The sequence below is a fragment of the Parasteatoda tepidariorum genome, chromosome 10, assembly GCF_982258835.1.
Source record: "Parasteatoda tepidariorum strain Cologne lab strain chromosome 10, Ptep-v5.0, whole genome shotgun sequence".
Taxonomy (NCBI): Eukaryota; Metazoa; Arthropoda; class Arachnida; order Araneae; family Theridiidae; genus Parasteatoda; species Parasteatoda tepidariorum.
The window spans coordinates 20,677,545-20,697,974 of NC_141764.1; the positions used below are offsets into that span (position 1 = coordinate 20,677,545).

The following is a 20,430-nucleotide window of genomic DNA, read 5'->3' on the forward strand; positions in this document are numbered from 1 at the left end:
CTCATTATTATTTTTACTCCTAAAATATCACTACTATTTTGATCAATAAAGAAATATATCACAACTATGATACTATGTATAGTTAACTATGTTTTAGTTGAATTTATGAACTGTTACAATTGACCCCGTAAGTGGGGACAATTGTAACAAGTGCTCGACTGTCAAAAATTGTTAATAACTAATATAATAACATTTAAAATTAGGTATTTATTTTTTTTTTCTAGTAGAGGATAGTCTACTTTACTCGTCTGTCAATTAATACTAATAATATATTGGATTTTTTGTTAGTTAAAAATAGTTAAGTAAAAAATGTTACAATTGACCCCACTCTCCCCTACTATTCCAGCAAAAAATGTGTAAATTAAATCTTTTCTTCTTTTAGCAAAGAAAAGGAAGCTCTATTTATAGACCTTGTGATAGTTTCTTAGTTATCATTATATTTTTCCTAAAAATCAATATTTTTTGAGAGAAAAGAATGAAAAAGTTAAAAAAAAAGAAAGAAAAAACACTTGTCAGGAAAATACACTGGTGTGCAAAACTTAAGCAACAAGTGGTTTTTCGGCCACAGCTCCCCAACAAAGTATAAGATAGCCATGAAATTGCAGTATAATATGCACGTAATTCAGTAGAAAGATTATTTGTATGCAAAGTTTAAAAAAAAAACGTCGTAGGTGATGTAAGCCTACGTAAACCTTGTGGGTCGGCGCGCGCAGATCAAAGCTGCGACAAAAGGATGAAGAGCACCGTAGTTAAAGACATTCGCTGCAAGTGCAAGTGATTTGTTTTGTGAAACATGTCTAAAGAAATCAATTAGACGACTTTACTCGAGGAAGAATGATTGGGAAGCTTGAGGAGGGCGTAGTGTAACCAGTGTCGCCGAAGAGTTCGGGATCAACAAAAGTGTTGTTTCTCGTGCTTGGAATGCCTTTAAAACTACTGGTACAGCTGTTCGGAAGGTTGGTGGTGGCCGTCCAAGGAAAACAACACCAAGAGATGACCGTTACATTGTCCTCCAGGCGAAAAGAAACCGTTTTCAGTCAGCGAGCTCCATATCTCAGCAATTGTGCATAGCCACAGGACGACAAGTATCAAGATCTACAGTAGCCAGACGCCTCCACAAAGGTGGCTTATTTGCTAGACGTCCTGAACGCTGCATACCTTTAAAAGTTAGCCATCGGCGGCACCGTTTAAAGTGTTGCAGAGAACACGAAACCTGGACGCCTCATCAATGGAGTCGCGTCCGCTTCACAGATGAGAGTCGTTTTAGTGCTACAAGCGATTCTCAACGTCAGTAGATCTGGAGAGAGGTTGGAGCTCGATTTTATCCCAATAACATAGCGGAAAGAGATCGTTACGGTGGTCCTGGAGTTGTCGTTTGGGGTGGCATTATGTTGAACGGGCGAACTGAGCTTCAGATCTTCGACCGAGGTTCTGTAACTGGGGACCGCTACTGCAATGAGGTAATCCTACCCCATTTGCGTCTGCTCCGAGGGGCCATTGGACCAGACTTATTTTTTATGGATGGCAATGCCCGGCCACACCGTACTGCTAATGTTCAAGAGCTACTGGAAAGCGAAGATATCACACAAATGGATTGGCCAGCTTACTCTCCAGATCTAAATCCCATAGAGCATGTATGGGATGCATTAGGGAGACGTCTTGCGACACGACAGTATTCTCCTGGTAACACCCATCAGCTGAAAGATGCGTTAAGGGAGGAGTGGAGACGTTTACCCCAAGAACTCCTGGATAATCTGGTGCTTAGCATGGAGAGACGATGCCAAGCAACAATTACAGTAAGGGGAGGGCATATCCCATACTAGGGAACATCTGCCAGTTGTACTTACGCTTCTTCAGGCAATCATGAGTAACGCCACTATATGTCAAATAAAGCGTTTTTTTGTTCCATACCCTACTTTAAGCTTTATATTCATTTCTGCGTCATTATTCTTTTGCCATCGCTTAAGTTCAAAATAATGTATATCATATTCAAATTTCATGTCAATCGGATTATTTCTTGTAGAGTTATGACAAATAACGCACTTGTTGCTTAAGTTTTGCACACCAGTGTATATTATTACCGCAATTTTGTGTAAAAACATTAACATGTTAACCGTAGGATAGCATATTTTGTTAATATATTAATCGTATGAGATGAATTTGACATATAACACTACAGAACATTTTTTTTCTTTTTATCTGTTGCACAATATACTTCTTTACCGATTTCAAATCTGTAATTGGTTTCTCTCACCAAGCTACTGTTTTTTATGTGGCATTTTTTGTCTATTTTTTAATGAAATGAACAAGTTTAAAAGCTTTCGATATAACAAAGGGTTGCATAAATGTTGCGACAAATGTCTAGGATAATTAATACGCATCATCAGGAATAAAATTTTTTAAGAACCTATGCCCTGCAAATTGTTGTGCGTGGCGAAGGCTGCTTCCTTATTATAAGCTAATTCTTCTCGTGTTTCTGAACAGTTTGTAATAAGCCTAGCCATGAACAATGGCATTTCTGGGCAAGATTTCTTAGAATAAAAAAGCTGATTAGCGAGAATATCCTTCTTTCTCAAAAGGTCTTAGGCAAAGCTATATTTTGTTAGAAACTATGCTCTGATTCCAGATAATTGATGAAATTACTTACAAGCCCCGGAATTTGCTGTTTGTGAGCTGGTGTTAGGCTTTCCTATCATGGAATTGAAAGTAAAACAGGAACTGACAATAGGGAACTCAGTCTTTGGACTAAACTGTGAACGTGTAAAATGGTACCTAAAAAGCAATATGATCATGTAAGTAAAATTTAATTTTCACATTTAGCATTCAAGTACTATTACCAACGATTATCGAACCAAAGTCAGTTAAATGTAAAGACTACTTTAGTAAATAAACAAAAATTACTTTAGAAACGATTTTTTTCAAAAAGGAGAGTATTCTCACTTTAACCCGTTGTAAGCCAAAAGGGGTAATGGAGGTTGAGGTTCCACAATTTCATTTGCAACGGCATGAATATGGCAAATTTGCCTTTACTTCCCAGGCAAGATGGTACACAATGTTCTGAAGCTAGATGGGCTTCAAGCCTCCACTGGATCAAATCCCAATACCATTGGATTTGCCTCAGTGCCTTATAGATATGTGTTAAAAGAATCCAAATTTAATCCGTAAATTGAAAAAAAATATTGAAATCTTAATGATTAACATTTAAGTGTTCTATCGGAAATTAATTAGTGGAAATAAAAGCACTAAAAAGTAAAACTCAAAACTTCTTATATATTCGGTTTTAAACAGAAAAAAAAAACGGAAAAAAGTATCAATATCATAGGATGTGTTTTATCAGAAATTAAATTTAACAATAAACATTTAATAACTGAAAAGTAGAACTAAAATATATGCCGTTCTTTTAATCGCAAAAGTAAAATAAAATTAGAAGTAATAATACTCAGTCATATTGATAGGTCTTGTGAGAATATTGCTCAAAAAATAGCATAAATCTTATACAATCAACGAACTTTAATATGATCTTCAGTTCTTTTAATATAATAACTGACAGTTCATGTAAAAATGCCGTTTAACACTGAGGTTAATTTGACCTTTTTTGAATATGCACGTGATCTTCGAAGATTATTATTTTTTTTTTTATTTCTTGGTATTCTACTTCACAATTTCCTGCATTTCAGATGATTAGAGAAAAAAAAGTATTATGGATATACCTAAATTGTTTCTAGGTAAACTACTTTAAAATTTTCCGATTAGCAAAAAAACAAATAAATAAATAAATAAATAATAATAATTATGGGCATACCAAAAACTGCTAAAAGGGGTCATTTTGATTACTATAAAAAACATTAATTTTCGAAGTTTAGTACCTGTTTTTAATTTTGCCGAACCGCAAATATTGTGAAGATAAAGTGCAGAACAGAATTGACTGTCCATCGAGTAGCAAAATTTGTCATGTGCAACAGTTTTTGTGAAATTATCTGGTATTTTAGATTTGATTACCGAAGTGCACCTTAGTTGAGTTTCTATTTAATTATATTTTCGTTATTGCGTCCGAAAGAAACCCAAGATTATTAACATCTATATTCGTTATTATCCTGGATCTGAAAGTATTGTTGAAGAACAATTATTTTCATGCAAATAATAACAAAATTTTATTATGTGACGTTCGAGTGACGTAACTTTTGTTTCAACTGATATGAAATTCAAAGAAAAAAATGTTTTTTATTGGAATCGCTATCTCTATTCATGCAATTTGAAAAACGGGCAAATGAATTACAACCAAGAAAATGTATAGTACTCGAATCATGGAACCACACTTAAACTTCAAGCATTGTAGGAGTAGTATTGTCTTTTGTCGAAGTAAAATTTGCAAATAAGTTTTTTTCCTTGCAAAAAAAAAAAAAAAAGGAGGAAAAAAAATCGAAGAAAAAGTTGTTTGTTTCACTTGCCTGTAATCAATATATCATAGCGAATACATTCTTGTGTTTGCTGAAGAACTACAAATTAGAAAATTCAGTTCACAAAACATAAAAAATGTGCCCTTTTAACATCGCAAGGCACAGAATAAAACGAATACTAGCTATGAGATAACATAGGATATAATTTGTCGATATTTTGTTGCCACTTTAACGTCACGCGGATATGCCTGCGCTGATGCGTAATTAAAGATGGAACTTCACATTTTAAATCCTGTTGTGTGCTAATGTGTAAAATTTATATTCACTACATTTGTCTATATGCATATGAATGCTCTTGAGAAATAATAATCTATTATGCAACATTGGCATAATATTGCAATATTGTCCTGGAGTAAAAAAAATTAAATAATTTTTCAAGAATATCACATTAAAGCATGTATTTAAATGTTTCCTCGACCATGGACAATTTGAGGAAAAAAGTAATAATAATAAATTAATAAAATATAAATTAATTTTCATGTTATTGCTAATTAATTTTGAAGTATCTCGAATTCCCTCAAGTTAAGAAAAATTGACGTGACCCTCGAGATTTTTTTTCTTTGTGTAACATGTGTTCAGAAGTTTGAGAAATATGGATGGCTTTTTATTTCATATTCAAAGCTGTGTTTATACTGAATGGTATTGGGGGATTCTGTATAATGACTATTTTGACATACAAATAATTTTTCTGTGTTTAAAGTGCGCAAAGAACAACCACTTTTTTATCCAATGATTGTATTTTCGCTTTCAGTGTACGAATTTCAATGTTTTGAGGGCGAAATGTGCAACTTAAAGCAGAAGACATGTAAAGTTAACCAGATGCAAAAACGTATTTCTCTTGGAAAAAAAACACGCCTTTTTCTCCACGCGTCTGGATTTTTGACTATCAAAATATAAAAAAATGGTTCCGAATAGTTTAGGTAGGAAAATGGTTGAAAGTTTGAGCCCCGTGATGTTAATTTCAAAATGCGTATTTCAGTGTCATAAAATATGCGTATTTGCTCTATCTCAAAAATTTTTTGTACTCAATTATAAATTGTATTAATCTAAAGAATATTTCATCTAAATTTTATAAAATAATTTACTATTTTTATTATATATTTCAATTGCTTTTAAAAAAAGTTTTAAATTGAAAAAAAAAATCCTGAATGCGAATAGTTCTAGAGAAATCAAATTTTACGAAAAGTCAAATAATTAAAATTTGATTTATGAGAAATTATGCGAATGATTTCACTCAAAATTTATCCTTAAAAAATTCTAATTTTAAGCAATTTTCGAGCAAATCAAAACATATTGAGAAATTCGTGGATTTTAGGAGAAACAAAAGAAGAAATCATCTCTCGGTTACTCAATTTAAGAAAGTTAAAAAATTCTGTTACATAAAAATAATAAATTGAAAATTAAAACACAGAATATATTGTAAAGCAAATTTGAAAACAACATTTGGCATATCAGAAATCAAATTTAATGTCAATTTTAAACCAGTAACATAATTTGATATTCTGATTTGTTATTTGAGCTGCTGTATTTCTTCATCCCATTAGAAGTTAATTGTTTTAGTTAATGACCTCAGTTCGGTATTCTCCTGTGTAGAAAGAGAAATAAGCGAAAACAATAACACAGTTCAAAAATCAGATCAAAATGTTAAAAATTTTAGGTGTATTTTATGCTTTTATCATGTTTAAGAGACGACATGTATTCACGTTTCAATATTCTAAGAAGATTAATTCTTGAGATTGTATTCAAACATACAAGTAAAATTACCATTCAAAAGCTTTTACTGAAATTTATAAATTCCGAAAAGACTCTTGAAATACGAAATTCTAAAGAGCTATGCATCACATAGATGGAATGAATTAATAATGCAACGATTTCAATGTTTTGAATGTTATCTTTGGTCTTTTATGCCTTCAGAACGTGGCGGATGATACTGACGAGGATGATAAAGTTCCTCCAGATCACGCAGCAGTATTAGAAGCTTTAGACACTATTCGTGACTTTTTACAATTTAATTCTGCTTCTGAAACTCCCTTATCCCATTTATTTGAACTGGAAAAAACTGTTTTTGAAATACGTTGGCAAAAACAAATACAAACATGCATTAAGGATTATTCTGTAAGAAAATAAATTGTCTTTAGGTAGGTTGAATTTTTCTTCTGTATAATTATAGTATATATCAAAACAGTATGGACATTAATATTGAATCTTTAGAAAAAATATTTATTCATATTGTCTATGCAATTTAAGTTGCGTTTAAGAATTTTGAAGTTTTCCACTGATCACTTATGCGCTTTTTTATGTTGGCCTCTTAAACCGATGCATAAGTGAGAGTTCACTGCAAAGCGCAATGATTTCAATGTTTTGAATGCTATCTTTGGTTTTTTATGTTTTTAATTAAATGTAAATGGATTCATAAATTGAATTTTAAGTAGAAAAAGCTGCATCGTAAGTAGTACAACTAGAATAACAAATTTTTTCTACAGCCAACTTAGACGCAGAAATAAATCAGAATTAGGAATTCTCATTACAAGAACCTGTGCGAGAGGTGATTTTTACCTGATTAATTAACTATAACCTATTGCAAATACTTTACCCTAGTTAAAATTATCAAGGACACCGAAGTGTTTATTTTTAAGCTTTCATAACATAACCTCCCTTTTTGTCTCCACCGGTTTTATTACGTTGTCATGTGTAGAGTGTGTTTGTATAGCATGTCTACGGTAAGAACTCCACCCGCCACAAAGTCTGAGGCCATCTACTGCTATGGAAACAAGAATAGCTCATTTCAGGAGGGGTTACTTTTCTTCATTCTAGAGCAGTGATTCTCAACCACTGTGCCGCGGCACTTTTGTGTGCCGCCAAACATTAGAAATGATACAATAAAAATTATAATGCTTTTTTTAATTATGAGTAAAGCAAAGTAAAGTTATGAGTAAAGAAAAGTGCATATATATATATATATATATATATATATATATATATATATATATATACACTTTTTATAATTTTTCCACGCTTTAACCGCGTGAATACCTTTGTCGGCGATTGTATTGTCGCTGACAATCTTAAAATAAGATGGAAGTGTTTAAATTGTAGATGACGCACAATTTTAAAAGATTGTCGTAAGAGCTGATCATTAAAGTAAGTTATGCAATTAATAAACAAATTAACAAAGGATAACTAAAAAGAAACAAATATATAAAAAACAAATTAACGAAGGATAACTATCAAAAATTAAGCTAACAATTAATAATTAGCAAAAAACAACTAGTTAACAAGAAATCACAAAAAAATAACAGTTAATAACTATAGAAAACAAGCTGACAATTAATAACTAGCAAAAAAAAAAAAATAACTGTTACTAACTTATAAAAAATTGATCGAAAGAAATAATTAATCCCTTAATAAATGTGATTCTGTAGTGCATATTATTTTATTTCACATTCAAAATTATTATCACAAACTATTTAACACAGTGTACTATAGGTAATTAAACAAGGACTAATCTTTTAATCCAATTTTTTTCATTGCGTGCCGTCAAATTTCGAAATCGTTGAAAGTGTGCCGCAACAAAAAAAAAGGTTGAGAATCACTGCTCTAGAGCTAACACAATGGACCAAAGAAAAAGATTTCCCTTTTCTCGCTGACGTAAACTAAAACCTGTCCTAATCAGAGACATACATCCCATCCATAATTAGAATTATGCCTCGTTACCATAGTCACCGCCATGAGCCCAAACGTATGACTAAGTTAGTTCTTACTTCAGACAAACTATAAGTGAGAAACATGTTGATTGCATTTTATTATTTTTAACAAACATTGTACTATTTGTAAATTAAATAGGCTTCTCGTGTCTTATGAGATTTCCCCTTTCTCGACTGTTATTTTTCCCTCCCCGTCTCCGCGATTTTGCTAAATCTAATTTTTTGCTCACGCTATTTCATTCTATTTTCCTAAGGAATTGTACTGTCTTGGGAATAAAGCAAGACTTTGCGAAGCCATAGTAGAGAAGAGGTTACAAGTATGGAAGCATGGAGAGTAGGAAAATTGCGTAGACATTTTTTCTATTAAAAAAGAGTATTTAGGTTATTAGATCTCGTAGGTTTTTATTAATATTATCCCTTCCAGCTTTTAAGTGCATTTTGTCCCAGTAAAGAGAATATTTACAGTTGATGTCTGATGCGATGGCTATCAGTAGTCTAATCAGAATTTTGATTTAAAAATATCAGAAATTTATGTACCGGCAGTCATCATCTTCACGAATATCGTTTCCCGTTAATCCCAAAGTACAGTGAACAAACAAATCATTTGTCGTTTGAAGAAAAATGGTGAAGTTTTCAAAATCCATGGAATACAGCTCTTCATAAATTGACCTTGTGGGAAGCTTAAAAATTGAAAGAAAAGTAAGAATTAGGACAGGAGAAAATTAAAAATGTTAAAAATGCTTGAGATAAATACCTTTAATAGTTTGTCAGTTTGTTTTTAAGCTGTTTGTTTTAAAAAAATACATTTGTAACACTCTTTGAAATATGAAATGAAAAAATTTCCTTAAATTAGGAAAAATAAATATTTTAAAAATAAACAGTACCTAAATAGCAGAAACGTCTAAGCTGATGTCGCTACTTTTATTAGTCCACTGAATTTATTTATTTTTATACTTTTTCTGGTGGTGCTGCACACGAATCCACTTCTTGCGGCCGAAATCTTTTTCAGTGAAACATGTTGTCTTCCCAGAAAAACCCTGAAAAATCTAGTTTTTTGCTTATACAGTTTCAAGATTTTTGATGTATAAGCTTTTGCTGGCAGTTTTGAAAGCTAGAGGAAATTTCCTACCACAACTATACCTACAACGCGTCATTATAGGGCCAATCAATGTAAAAAGAATAGAATAATTAAAAAAATATCAGTATGAAATAATAACTTTAGTATTCGGAATGATGCCAGAGGAGAAAGCTGGAGAACAATTCTCGGGTGTTTGAAATTTGAAAAAATTTCTAGTAATATATTAATTATTCTAGTAATATATATATGGATAATTCCAATAATATATATATGTATAATTCTAATAATATCTAATAATAATTCTAGTAATATATATATGGATTATATATATATATATATATATATTTTTTTTTTTTTTTAATGGCGTGCACTTGGAACTATTGCCCATTGGCCACAGAAAGTGCCAGAACTGCTAACTCTCTTTTCGTTACCCAGTGAGCACCTGTGGCAAAGCCACGGCGGTGGAGCAGCGTCACCCACGCGACACTACCCGTTTATAGGGCGGCTCTCATTCACACATTTACGCACAAAGAAGAAAGGACATAGAACACAGATAGAGAGAAAGAAACATCCATGCCCAGAGCGGGATTCGAACCCGCAGCCACTGGCTCCGCAGTCAGGCACGCTAACCGCTCAGCCACCTGGCCGGCGGATCTAGTAATATACATATAGAATAATTTAATTCCACCCTAGAGGGGAGAACTCTCCATTAATATCCATAATTTTATCTGAACCTTTTTCCAAAATCATAAATGTAAAGGGTTCTTTCATATTTTTAAATTTTTTTTAATCTTCGTAGTTTCATGTTCATTAACACTTTTAACAACACTCAGTGAGTTCTTCTATCCCTCTCTGCAATTTATTCCCAGTTCCTGAAAAAAGAGTGTGTCCCATAACCCACTTTTCAAATAATCATAATTATTTTAGCTTCACTACAACTAAGTCTTTGGGCTTTTCTTTTTTAATTTGCATGTAACTTAAGTTTCGATTGTGAGTTTGTTCCATATTTTTATATTTGTTCAACGCAACAAACAACAGTAACCCCCTAGATTATTTCATCCCCTAAAATCAAAATTCCTACGAGCATTTCTCATTGGATTTCGACTTCTCATTTCTCTAAGATTTCGATGCGAATCAGAATTGCATTAAACAAAAATAGGAATTAACTAAAGTTCAAAATAAAATAAGTAAATAAAAACTCAAATCAAAACTAAAAATAAAATTTCACACGAAAATGCGTAAAATACAAGTTTTTAAATTATTTCTAACAAAAGCAATTTATATATATATATATATACAGGGTGGTCCCGAATTCATGGTACAAACTTTAATGGTAGGTACAGGACATTGTAACAATGATTTATTGTATAGGAATGTATAGTCGCAAGTGACGCGGTGAGGCGTAAACAGGGGAAATAAAGGGAAAGAGAAATGGAGTGATCGGTTGGTATCATTGCCGGTAGAGGGCAGTAGATGTCTAGTCGCCGTTGAAAATGATGCATCGCAGCAGGGAAAAGCGCCATTCACAATTGTGCTGCCGTAGACGATGGGTGACTTTACGTATGCAGGAAAAGCAGACATGCATTACATGTACGGCCGTGCAAATGGTAACGGCAGAGCTGCGTTACGAATGTATCGCGCGGAGTATCCTGATCGACAAATGCCGGATCATAGAATTTTTCAACGGTTACATCGTCAACTTTGTGAAACAGGTGCGTTCGACGTCAACAGACATGACGCTGGTCGATTAAGAGCTGTACGCACTCCAAGGCTGGAAGAACATTGTGGCTGATAGACCCAAGTCAAGCACAAGAACTTTTGCGCGTGACGTAGGTGTGAGTCATCAGACTGTATGCAGAGTGTTAAACGAAAATCGCTTACACCCCTTCCATTTTCAGAAAGTACAAGCGTTGAATCCGGCAGATTATCCTCTCCGCGTGAACTTCTGACTGTGGGTGATGCAGCAATGTGCGTTGCAGCCGGATTTCGTAGGTGATGTGCTGTTTACAGATGAAGCGACATTTTCACGCGAGGGTGTCTTTAATGCGCACAATTCTCATGTGTGGGCAACCGATAATCCGCATACAACGCGTCCACATGCGTTTCAACAACGTTTCTGTATTAATGTGTGGGCTGGTATTGTGAACGACTTTTTGATTGGCCCATACTTACTACCCACGCGACTCAGTGGCGGAAGCTATCTTATTTTTCTGAAAGAAGTGTTACCACAACTGCTGCATGATGTTCCGATCGCCATTCGTAACCGCATGTGGTTTCAGCACGATGGGGCGCCAGCACACTTCAGCATTGATGTGCGGAATTACTTGAATGCCACGTTTGGTGCTCGATGGATTGGGCGTGGTGGACCAATCCCTTGGCCACCCCGATCTCTCGATTTATCGAGCCTCGATTACTTTTTATGGGGACATCTAAAGCATCTTGTTTATGAGACTCCAGTTGACTCAGATGAGGATCTCGTCGCTCGCATATCTGTAGCTGCTGCAGGTGTGCGTGAAATACCAGGCATCTTTGAACGTGTACGCCAATCGCTCCACCGACGCTGTCAAGCATGTATCGCTTCTGGTGGACGCAATTTTGAACACTTACTGTAAACATGACACTTGTCAACAACGCTTTCAATAAAATCTTTGTTTTTCCTTTCGGCCGTTATTTCGCCTGTTTACGCCTCACCGCGTCACTTGCGACTATACATTCCTATACAATAAATCATTGTTACAATGTCCTGTACCTACTATTAAAGTTTGTACCATGAATTCGGGACCACCCTGTATATATATATATATATATATATATATATATATATATATATATATATATATATATATATATATATATATATATATATATATATATATATATATATATATATATATATATATATATTTATATATATATATAAGTAAAGCGAAGAGAGAACGAAGACACTAAAAACTGATAAAAGTTGTGATCGCCTTTTTACGATAATTTTTTCTTTCTGGATTAATTCCGTCAAATCATGGGTTGTAAATACTTTTCCTTCATCAGCATTCATATGTGTATCAATATCACCGTCAACCCAGTATTTATACATTAATAATAAAAAAAGAGTATAAAAATACTTCAAATTATTATGATGTAAATGCATTAAAATTACTTGCTAGTGAAAATAAAAAGAAAAATAGCTGTCGTCATAGCAGCGCTTGCGCACTGTTTACTCGTTTAAAATAAACGAGTAAAAATAACTGAACTTGAGTGAAATTTCACTCTTTCATAAGGAGCTTTCTCATCTTGAGTGAAATTCACTCAAGTCAAAGAGTGAACTGAAATCTCTCAAATTTAAGTGAATAATTTTCAATCGAACTTGAGTGAAATTCACTCGTGTTGGATTGACTATCAGTATTACTTGAATGGATCGTTTTCAGTCAAACTTGAGTGATTTTCAATCCTTTTTTAATTGAATTTGAGTGAATTTAAATCATTTTTCATTCATAATTAGCATTATTTAAGTGCATATATTTTAATCATTCTAGAGTTATTTTCTATCATTATTTATTATCTTTACATGAACGACATTTAAATCACATTTGAATTAAGTTAATCATTTTCCGACTATTTACAGAATATTTCAATGCCTGTCATAAATAAGATGAAACAAAAAACATATTTAGCATGTGTAACATAAATAAATTATTGGTTATAAGTCTTTTTTTTTAAATTTTAAAACTAAACTGTGATAGTTGAGAAAAAAAGTGAAAGCTTAGTAATTTATCTGTATTTAACAATATGCTGAATGTAATTGCAAGATAATACTCTTTAGTTCGAAAGCTTTGAGACAGACTTAAGTGCAAAATTTTAAGGATTTTTAATTTTTTATAATGAAGCAAATTTTTTATTTTTTTGCGAACAGTTTACATAATTTTTCCTTTTACAGAGGTATTCAGATAGTTATTAAATAGACGTACTTAACCATTTCCATCTTACTTCTTTGGAACATAACTTTGATAATTCTTCTACATTCGATTTTGTTTGTAGGTAAACCTTTCTATAATACTTTATTTATGAAAGATTTGCTAAAATATACTTCTAAAAATTTTTTAGATATTGCTTAAATGCAGGACCATAATGTCTTTTTAACAGAGTACCCACTCAATTTCCGAAAAAAATGCCCTTGCATTTCCGGGTAAATTACAATTTAAATCAAGACCATATTTTATCTATATCATTCAATTTTTCATCAGAAATTTTTGTTTCTTTTATTTGTAATGCCAAGTATTAGATTTTCTGTGTTAAAGAATACATCACTAAATGGAAACATCTCAGTTTAACTAAATTGTAAAATTTTTGCAACAAATAATTGTAATAGAATTGAATATAATTTAATTGTAATTGAATAATTGTAATAGAATTTAGAATTGTTCAACTCGAATCTCAATAACTAATTACTGTCATGGATAATTTTAAGACTGGTTGTTTTCTAGGTATAAAATAGAAATTCTTCAGATTTTTGTAAAAAAACTGCAAATTGCCCAAACTTATTCCCTGATTTTTGGAGTTAAAATAAAATTCTCTGACAATTTCAGGTTTTCCCTCTGTCTCGTGGTAATCCTGTTTTACTTGTTCATTTGTTTAATTGTAATATGCAAATGAACTGAACGCAATTTAACTGTAATTTAAGAACATAATTAAGGCATCTTTGATAATTTTAACTTGCTTTTATGTAACGTTATATGCTTGTGTAACACAACTCTAAAAATCACATTTAGTCATTAATGATAATTATTAAAAATATGTTACTTTCATGTCAGATTCGTTTCATGTATTAACGCTTTGCGATCGTAGTCCACCGACCTGCAAAAGCAAAGATGCCAACATGGTCCACTTTGTGGATATGATTAGCAGTTGTGTTGCCCACTGCTACATTTAAATAATTAAAATATGTCAATTTTACCATGCCACCTTGTTCGAATAATTTTGCGGCGTGTCTTCGAAAGCAATGGCGAATTGAAAAAAAGTTATGCAGTTCTTAGTTTTTAATTTTTACTACTTTATAAAATGTCTTCTCGAAGTGGAGCAGTCAGCATCCTATGATTACTGATAACTATGTAAGAACTGGAATATAAGAAGAAATTTATTTTAATAAATGATATAAATACAGGGAATCTATAAATGGAGTTTGCCGATCAGGTGGTCGAAACCGAGAGGTCGGCATGCCTTAACTGTGAAGCTTGTGGCAGCGGGTTCGAAATCCCGAGCAGGGCATTTATGTTTCCCTCTCTGTGTGTTGTGCTCCGTTGTGTACTGTGTGAATTTAGCTCTAACTATGAACGGATATCAGTGGCAGTGTGGCGTGAAAAATGTTGCTCGCCTCCGTGACTTAGGTTCACAGGTGCCCAATGGGTAACGTTAAATGAACACCACTTCCGACATCTTCCGAGGGGAAGAGCGAAAGTTCAGTGTCTGCTGTTAAAGAAAAAAAATGGAATTTATTCGCACGTGGTTACAAAAAAAAGAGAGTATAGATGAATATATATATATACATATAAGCATAACAGACAAATACAAAAATGACAAAAAGAAAAAAAAACGAAGAAAATTAAGAAAAACAATAAGTTCTATTTGCAGCACATAAGCTGCAAGTAAATAGGACTCATAAAATAAGTTCAGCATGCAAAAAAAAAAAAAAAAAAAAAAAAAGCATGGAAAAATTACAGAGCAATGAAAAAAAGGGAAAAAGAAAAATAATAATAAAAAGCCGGGAAAAAAATAAAAAGCCGGAAAATAAAAGATACAATCTTTTCATCAGCTCACACAGTTATATCCGCAAAAAGGAGTGCTTTCTAATACTGTATCAATATAACCAAAGCAAAATATGTCAAAACAATAGTGTTACAACACTGAAAAATGTTAACAATATATTACAAATAGAACACATTAAAAAATATCACGAAAAAACAGAGATTAAAAAATTAAGAAAAAGCAGAACGAAACCTAAAACGAAAGCGAGTAGCGAATTCAAATGAACCTACATGTACCGGAATCTTTCTAGAATGATTTAAAATATTTTCATACCAAGATTGCCAGATTGCAAAATATGAAAACAGAAGCGCAAATTGAGCTAAAAGCGTAACTAGAGGGAGTTTTGTATTAAAGTGCGTTCTTACTGCTGTACTGAAGTGCGTTTGATTTTGTTAGTTACCAAGAATGGGCTCAAAAATGGATGTGCGCAAGGTAATATTATACTGGATAATTTAAAGAAGTTGACATTTAATAATTTTAGAAAATTAATAATTTTTGAAAATTAATAATTTTTGAAAATTAATAATTTTTGAAAATTAATAATTTTAGAAAATTAACTTTTATTTAAGAAAAAAATGAAATAAAACAGAAAAGAGAAAGAAACATGGATTGCCTGTTTTGCATATAATTTTAGCCATGGATTTGCCTGAAATGGATTATTTCCATTCCATCTCGTAATATATATTATTTTTGATTCTGCCCCCCTATTTTACAATTAGTTTATAATTATTATGAAATTCCAATTCATTTGTATTTTAAAACACTGTAATTAGCATTGTACTTTTAATTAAATGATAATTCTGTATTTTAAATTTTGCCTCAAAATTTGAACTAGATGAAAAGTGGTAAGAAATTTTATGCTAACAACAAAGGAAAAATAGTTTGTATAAAGTGATAAATACTTTACGAAATGGCTAAATAGTATTAAATACGAATTCCAATTAAATAAAAACTAAAAACAGTATAAAAACGGAACAATTCAAAATACTATTCAATTTTTTTAAACGTAATATTTTCCACTTTTTTAAAATGATGTATTTATAATGAAATGCATAGAACATCTGAAGATATAGATTTGAATGAATGGTTCTTTTAAATTTTAACTTTCATAAATAAAGGACAATAAACTTTATTAATATAAGGCAATTTAAATAACCGCACGTATAGACTGTATGAACGTTAGATTATTTCTTAAATATTTTTATAAAAGAAGTATAGAATGATATGAAATTAATTATCCACAAATGTTTTGTACCATAAATATACATAGAAACATGGATATAAATCCATTATATTAAAAAATAAATTTAAAACTTTAATATGAGATCCGAAAAATTCTAAAATTCTTTACAGACATCATAAATATATCACCACAATCTTTGACAAAGATTCTAGTACGGAATTAGATTTTTTAAATATTCCTTAATCATCACATTTAACACTTTCAATTTTAATAAATTTCTCATGACAAATAATTTAATTGAATAGTATTGTATTTAAAAACGTTAAAATACGGAATTTGGAAAGTGTATATAACACATTCTAAATAATAGTATTTTAAAAATACGAGTAAAAACAACAAAGTATATTTACTTATCGAAGATAAAATAACGTTTTCTTCAGAAATATCGCTATTAATTAAATGATATTTTGACTCAAAATATTGATAGACATATTCTTCAGAAAAAAAATAACTTAAAGTAAAAGCAAAGACATAATTTATTTAGATCGTAGAACATAACAATTTTATTTAGACTTATTATCGTTTGCTTTTTAAAATAAAACGATGCAAATTCCAGCTTATAGCTCGCACATATTTAAATAATAAATATCTCACTCATGCTTGAGTAAAAACCTCTCAAGAACGCAAAGCAAGTATATCACTCAAATTTAGGTTGATTTCACTCAAGTTGAGTTTAAAAAATTTCACTCTTTTTTAAGTAGGGGAATTCACTCTTTCATTTTAAGAGTGTGATATTACTCTTGAACAAAACAAGTGAATATGAGCAAGTTAAAAATCGTGGACGACATCAAATCCAAACCAAGACGCATTTTGTTAATAGGTAAAGTGTGTAAATGGCTAAAAAATTGTGTTTGCATTATTGTAATCACTGGTTACCCAGCGGTCATAATGTTTTGCCAAAGGTCTGGATTGGTTTTCAATTCCTGTCTGATATATGTTTCTCACGACTTCACAGAATTCTTTTCCTTCTTCAGTATTCATATTCATATTAAAATCGCTAACAAGACAGTAATTATGAATAAGTCAATCATAAATAGGATAAAAATTCTTAAAATTATTATACAAAAACATTAAAAATACTCACCGGTAAAGAAGAAAAAGAAGTTCCGAAATGATCGTCTGTTTTTTTTTTTTTTTTTTTCAATTTGAATTTATTGTGCTGCTTTTTTATTGATGCTTATGTTGTCCTGAGTTTTTATGACATACAAATCTTTATTTGTGTTTAATGGTGTTGATTTAGTCGATGAAATTAATCTACTTTAAAAGTGTGCTGAAAACAAATATTTTCTCATTGGGTCATAAAAAAAATTTATGTGACTTTCTGTAACACCTTATCGTCTAATACACCACCGAAATCTAGCATTTTATCACATTAAGCTCACATCAAAAAAGAAAAGAACGCAAAGAATAAAATAAACTCTGCAGATTAATGCATACTACATGTATAACTATGTGTATATATGTACATATATAGTCTAATATCATCGCATTGCTTCAAGTGTAAGGCACTTAAACTACGGCTTTTTTATTTACCTTGGTGACGAAGACACAGTGAAAACAGTGTCAAAAAACAGTGTCGCTAAACCACTGGAGAAGGAAAGTTTTCAAGTCAAATTCTGACCTCGATTTCTATTTTAAAAGTTAGAGAAAGATGAGTTTGGAAAATCCTATAGCAAGCCATTTATTTTTTAACAGCTGACTAAAAAGTTTTCAAAATAAATATAATTATTTAAACAAATTATTGCAGGATTAATTTTTCCACTGCCTAGCTGCAATGACATATTTGCATTTAGACATTTTGAAAACTATTTTCTTCATCATTTAAAACGAAAAGGTTTACTATTACTTCACGCGAACTTACTTTTTACAATGCCTTAAATATTAATTAACTTCCGTAAGTTTAAGAGAATTTACTACTAAGGCTTTTATTTTTCCTCACAGTGCATTCATTCTCTTTTGTTTTTCGCCTTCTAAGCAGCCACATCACGTGTATATGTTACGGCCAAAACCCGAAGTCGGCCAATTCGCGATCTGGCCGCCCATATCGCGAATTGGCCAAGAACGCTGTAAATTAGCTGGCCAAAGTCCGAAATTGTTCTTGATTTCGGGAATTGGCCGCACAAATCGCGAATTGGCCAAAGTTGGAAGAAAAAATCATTATACCAAGCAAACCGGGCAAATGTATATCGGGCAGGGGCACTTGACCTTAAAAAACATCAGTGTAGGATATACCGAGTAAATGTATACCGGGCAGTGGCACTTGACCTTAAAAATACATCAGTGTAGGATATATCGGGCAAATGTATACCGGGCAGTGGTTCTTAACTGGACCTACTATGACAAGACCTTTGGTATGCATGACAATTAAATAGACAATTTAATAATGATTATTAAATTAATGATTATTTAATAGACAGTTTAAAAACTTCTATTTTTTATATTTTTAAATTAGAAGATTTATAAGAATTATTTATATAATTATAGAAGGCCGCCAAAGTAAAATATTCACTGATCGTTTCAATTAATTCGGACTTTGGCCAGCCATTCTCGGCCACTTCGCGATCTGGCCGGACTTCGGGCTTTGGCGGTAACATATATAACTGCTGAAATATTTGTTTGAATGTTATAATAGTCACTCAGTTCTAAAAATGCACGTGAGAGAGATTGAATGGAAAGGAAAACGCCTGAACTATTCCTTTGAAAACTCCAGACATAATTTATTTAAATTATAAACTTTAAAAATTATTAAAGGGAGACTTATTTCGGTTCTTTTATACTTTGAATTTAGAACCTGTATGCCATTACTGCGAAAAACATACATACATGTTATATCATTGCTTTAATAGAATCCCCTTAAATTTTAATATGAAGTGTTCCAGAAGTCTCTTAAAATTTTAAAGAAAGTATATTCTTGATATCTTTTAATATTTCAAGTGTCTCTGTTTTCTTTTTTTATTTTCTTTTTTGTTCATTTATTTTTTTTAGGAATCTTTTCCATTTCCAAATAGAATAAAACAAAAATTATAAGTATCAATTTTTAGATAAAATCATCTTTAAGTTTTACGGAAGGTGGATTTCAAGTTTCTATTGAAATAAAGCCAAAATGGAATAAAATGAAAAGAAATGGCACTTATAAATGCAAAATATACCGTGCATGCCAGCACAATTAATTAATTCTTTGATACGGAATTTTTTTTGGAACTTACCTCCACAGATTTGTGATCAGATACGTCATCCTCCTCACAATACCTTAGATGAAAACATTCACATAAATTCCGGTACTCCGTAAATCCAGATATTCTTAGACATCTTTCTTGAAATCTCGGATTACGACAAATGGCGGATGATTTAAACCTAAAAACCAAACAGTTATAATTTATTTGTTTTGTTAAAAATTTATTTTTTTATTGAATTCCTTAAAGTGTGGAATTACGGAAATAATACCGGTTTCTCTAAACAACAATCGTGCCTGTAAAAAACTAATAAAATATTATCTCCGAAAATAAGAATTTTTTTTAATCCGTTAGAGCAAAGGGCCCTCAAATTGTGGACCTATTTAATTAAGTTAACTATCAAAGTGTACAGAATATTTATTATCAACTAATTACAGATTTTAGTATGCTGTGTTCATCAGAGGAAAATTTAAGGTGAACAATAAACACAGGAAAGCGGGTCAGCATAAAATAGCAGATAATCACTTTAAATTGTGTGAAAATTAATAAAACAGTGCTAATTTTATCCCGTAATAACATATTTTTCAATTTTTACTTTAATTTTTTTGGTCAATTTTGGTCAAAGTAAGAGTAATACAGTATATTTAGCATTTTAATAAATTATGGTTACTAAATACCAGCATTAAACACCGGTGTCTTTTTCTGCGTCTTCAAAACACGGCTCAATTCTAAACAATAATTCGTGAAATTCACATTTATTTTCAGTTACTTAGATCTAAGGGAAATAGGTATTTATCAATAAAATTTCTTTAAATTACAAAATTCATTAGCGATGAATTTATAATTATGAAATGAAAAAATGTCTTCCTTTAAAAAAATTTTTTATTTCGAATATTATATTTGAGATTTTATAATTCCGATAATCTAACAGATTTTTTTCAGTAACTATGCGACTGACTATTGAACTCAAAAAAAAAAT

The 20,430-nt window shown here is 31.5% G+C and overlaps 1 protein-coding gene across 1 annotated transcript in view; it reads right to left on the minus strand.

The window, feature by feature from the left end:
* The window catches only part of LOC107436604 (uncharacterized), a 124,343-nt gene that overhangs the window by 92,959 nt on the left and 10,954 nt on the right, over positions 1 to 20,430 (minus strand). Inside the window, exons 4-6 of the mRNA XM_087152683.1 lie at positions 19,485 to 19,632; positions 8,699 to 8,841; positions 2,648 to 2,772 (exon numbers count right to left, since the gene is read on the minus strand). Of these exons, the coding sequence (XP_087008809.1) occupies positions 2,648 to 2,772; positions 8,699 to 8,841; positions 19,485 to 19,632 (416 nt within the window). The remainder of the gene's footprint in view (positions 1 to 2,647; positions 2,773 to 8,698; positions 8,842 to 19,484; positions 19,633 to 20,430) is intronic.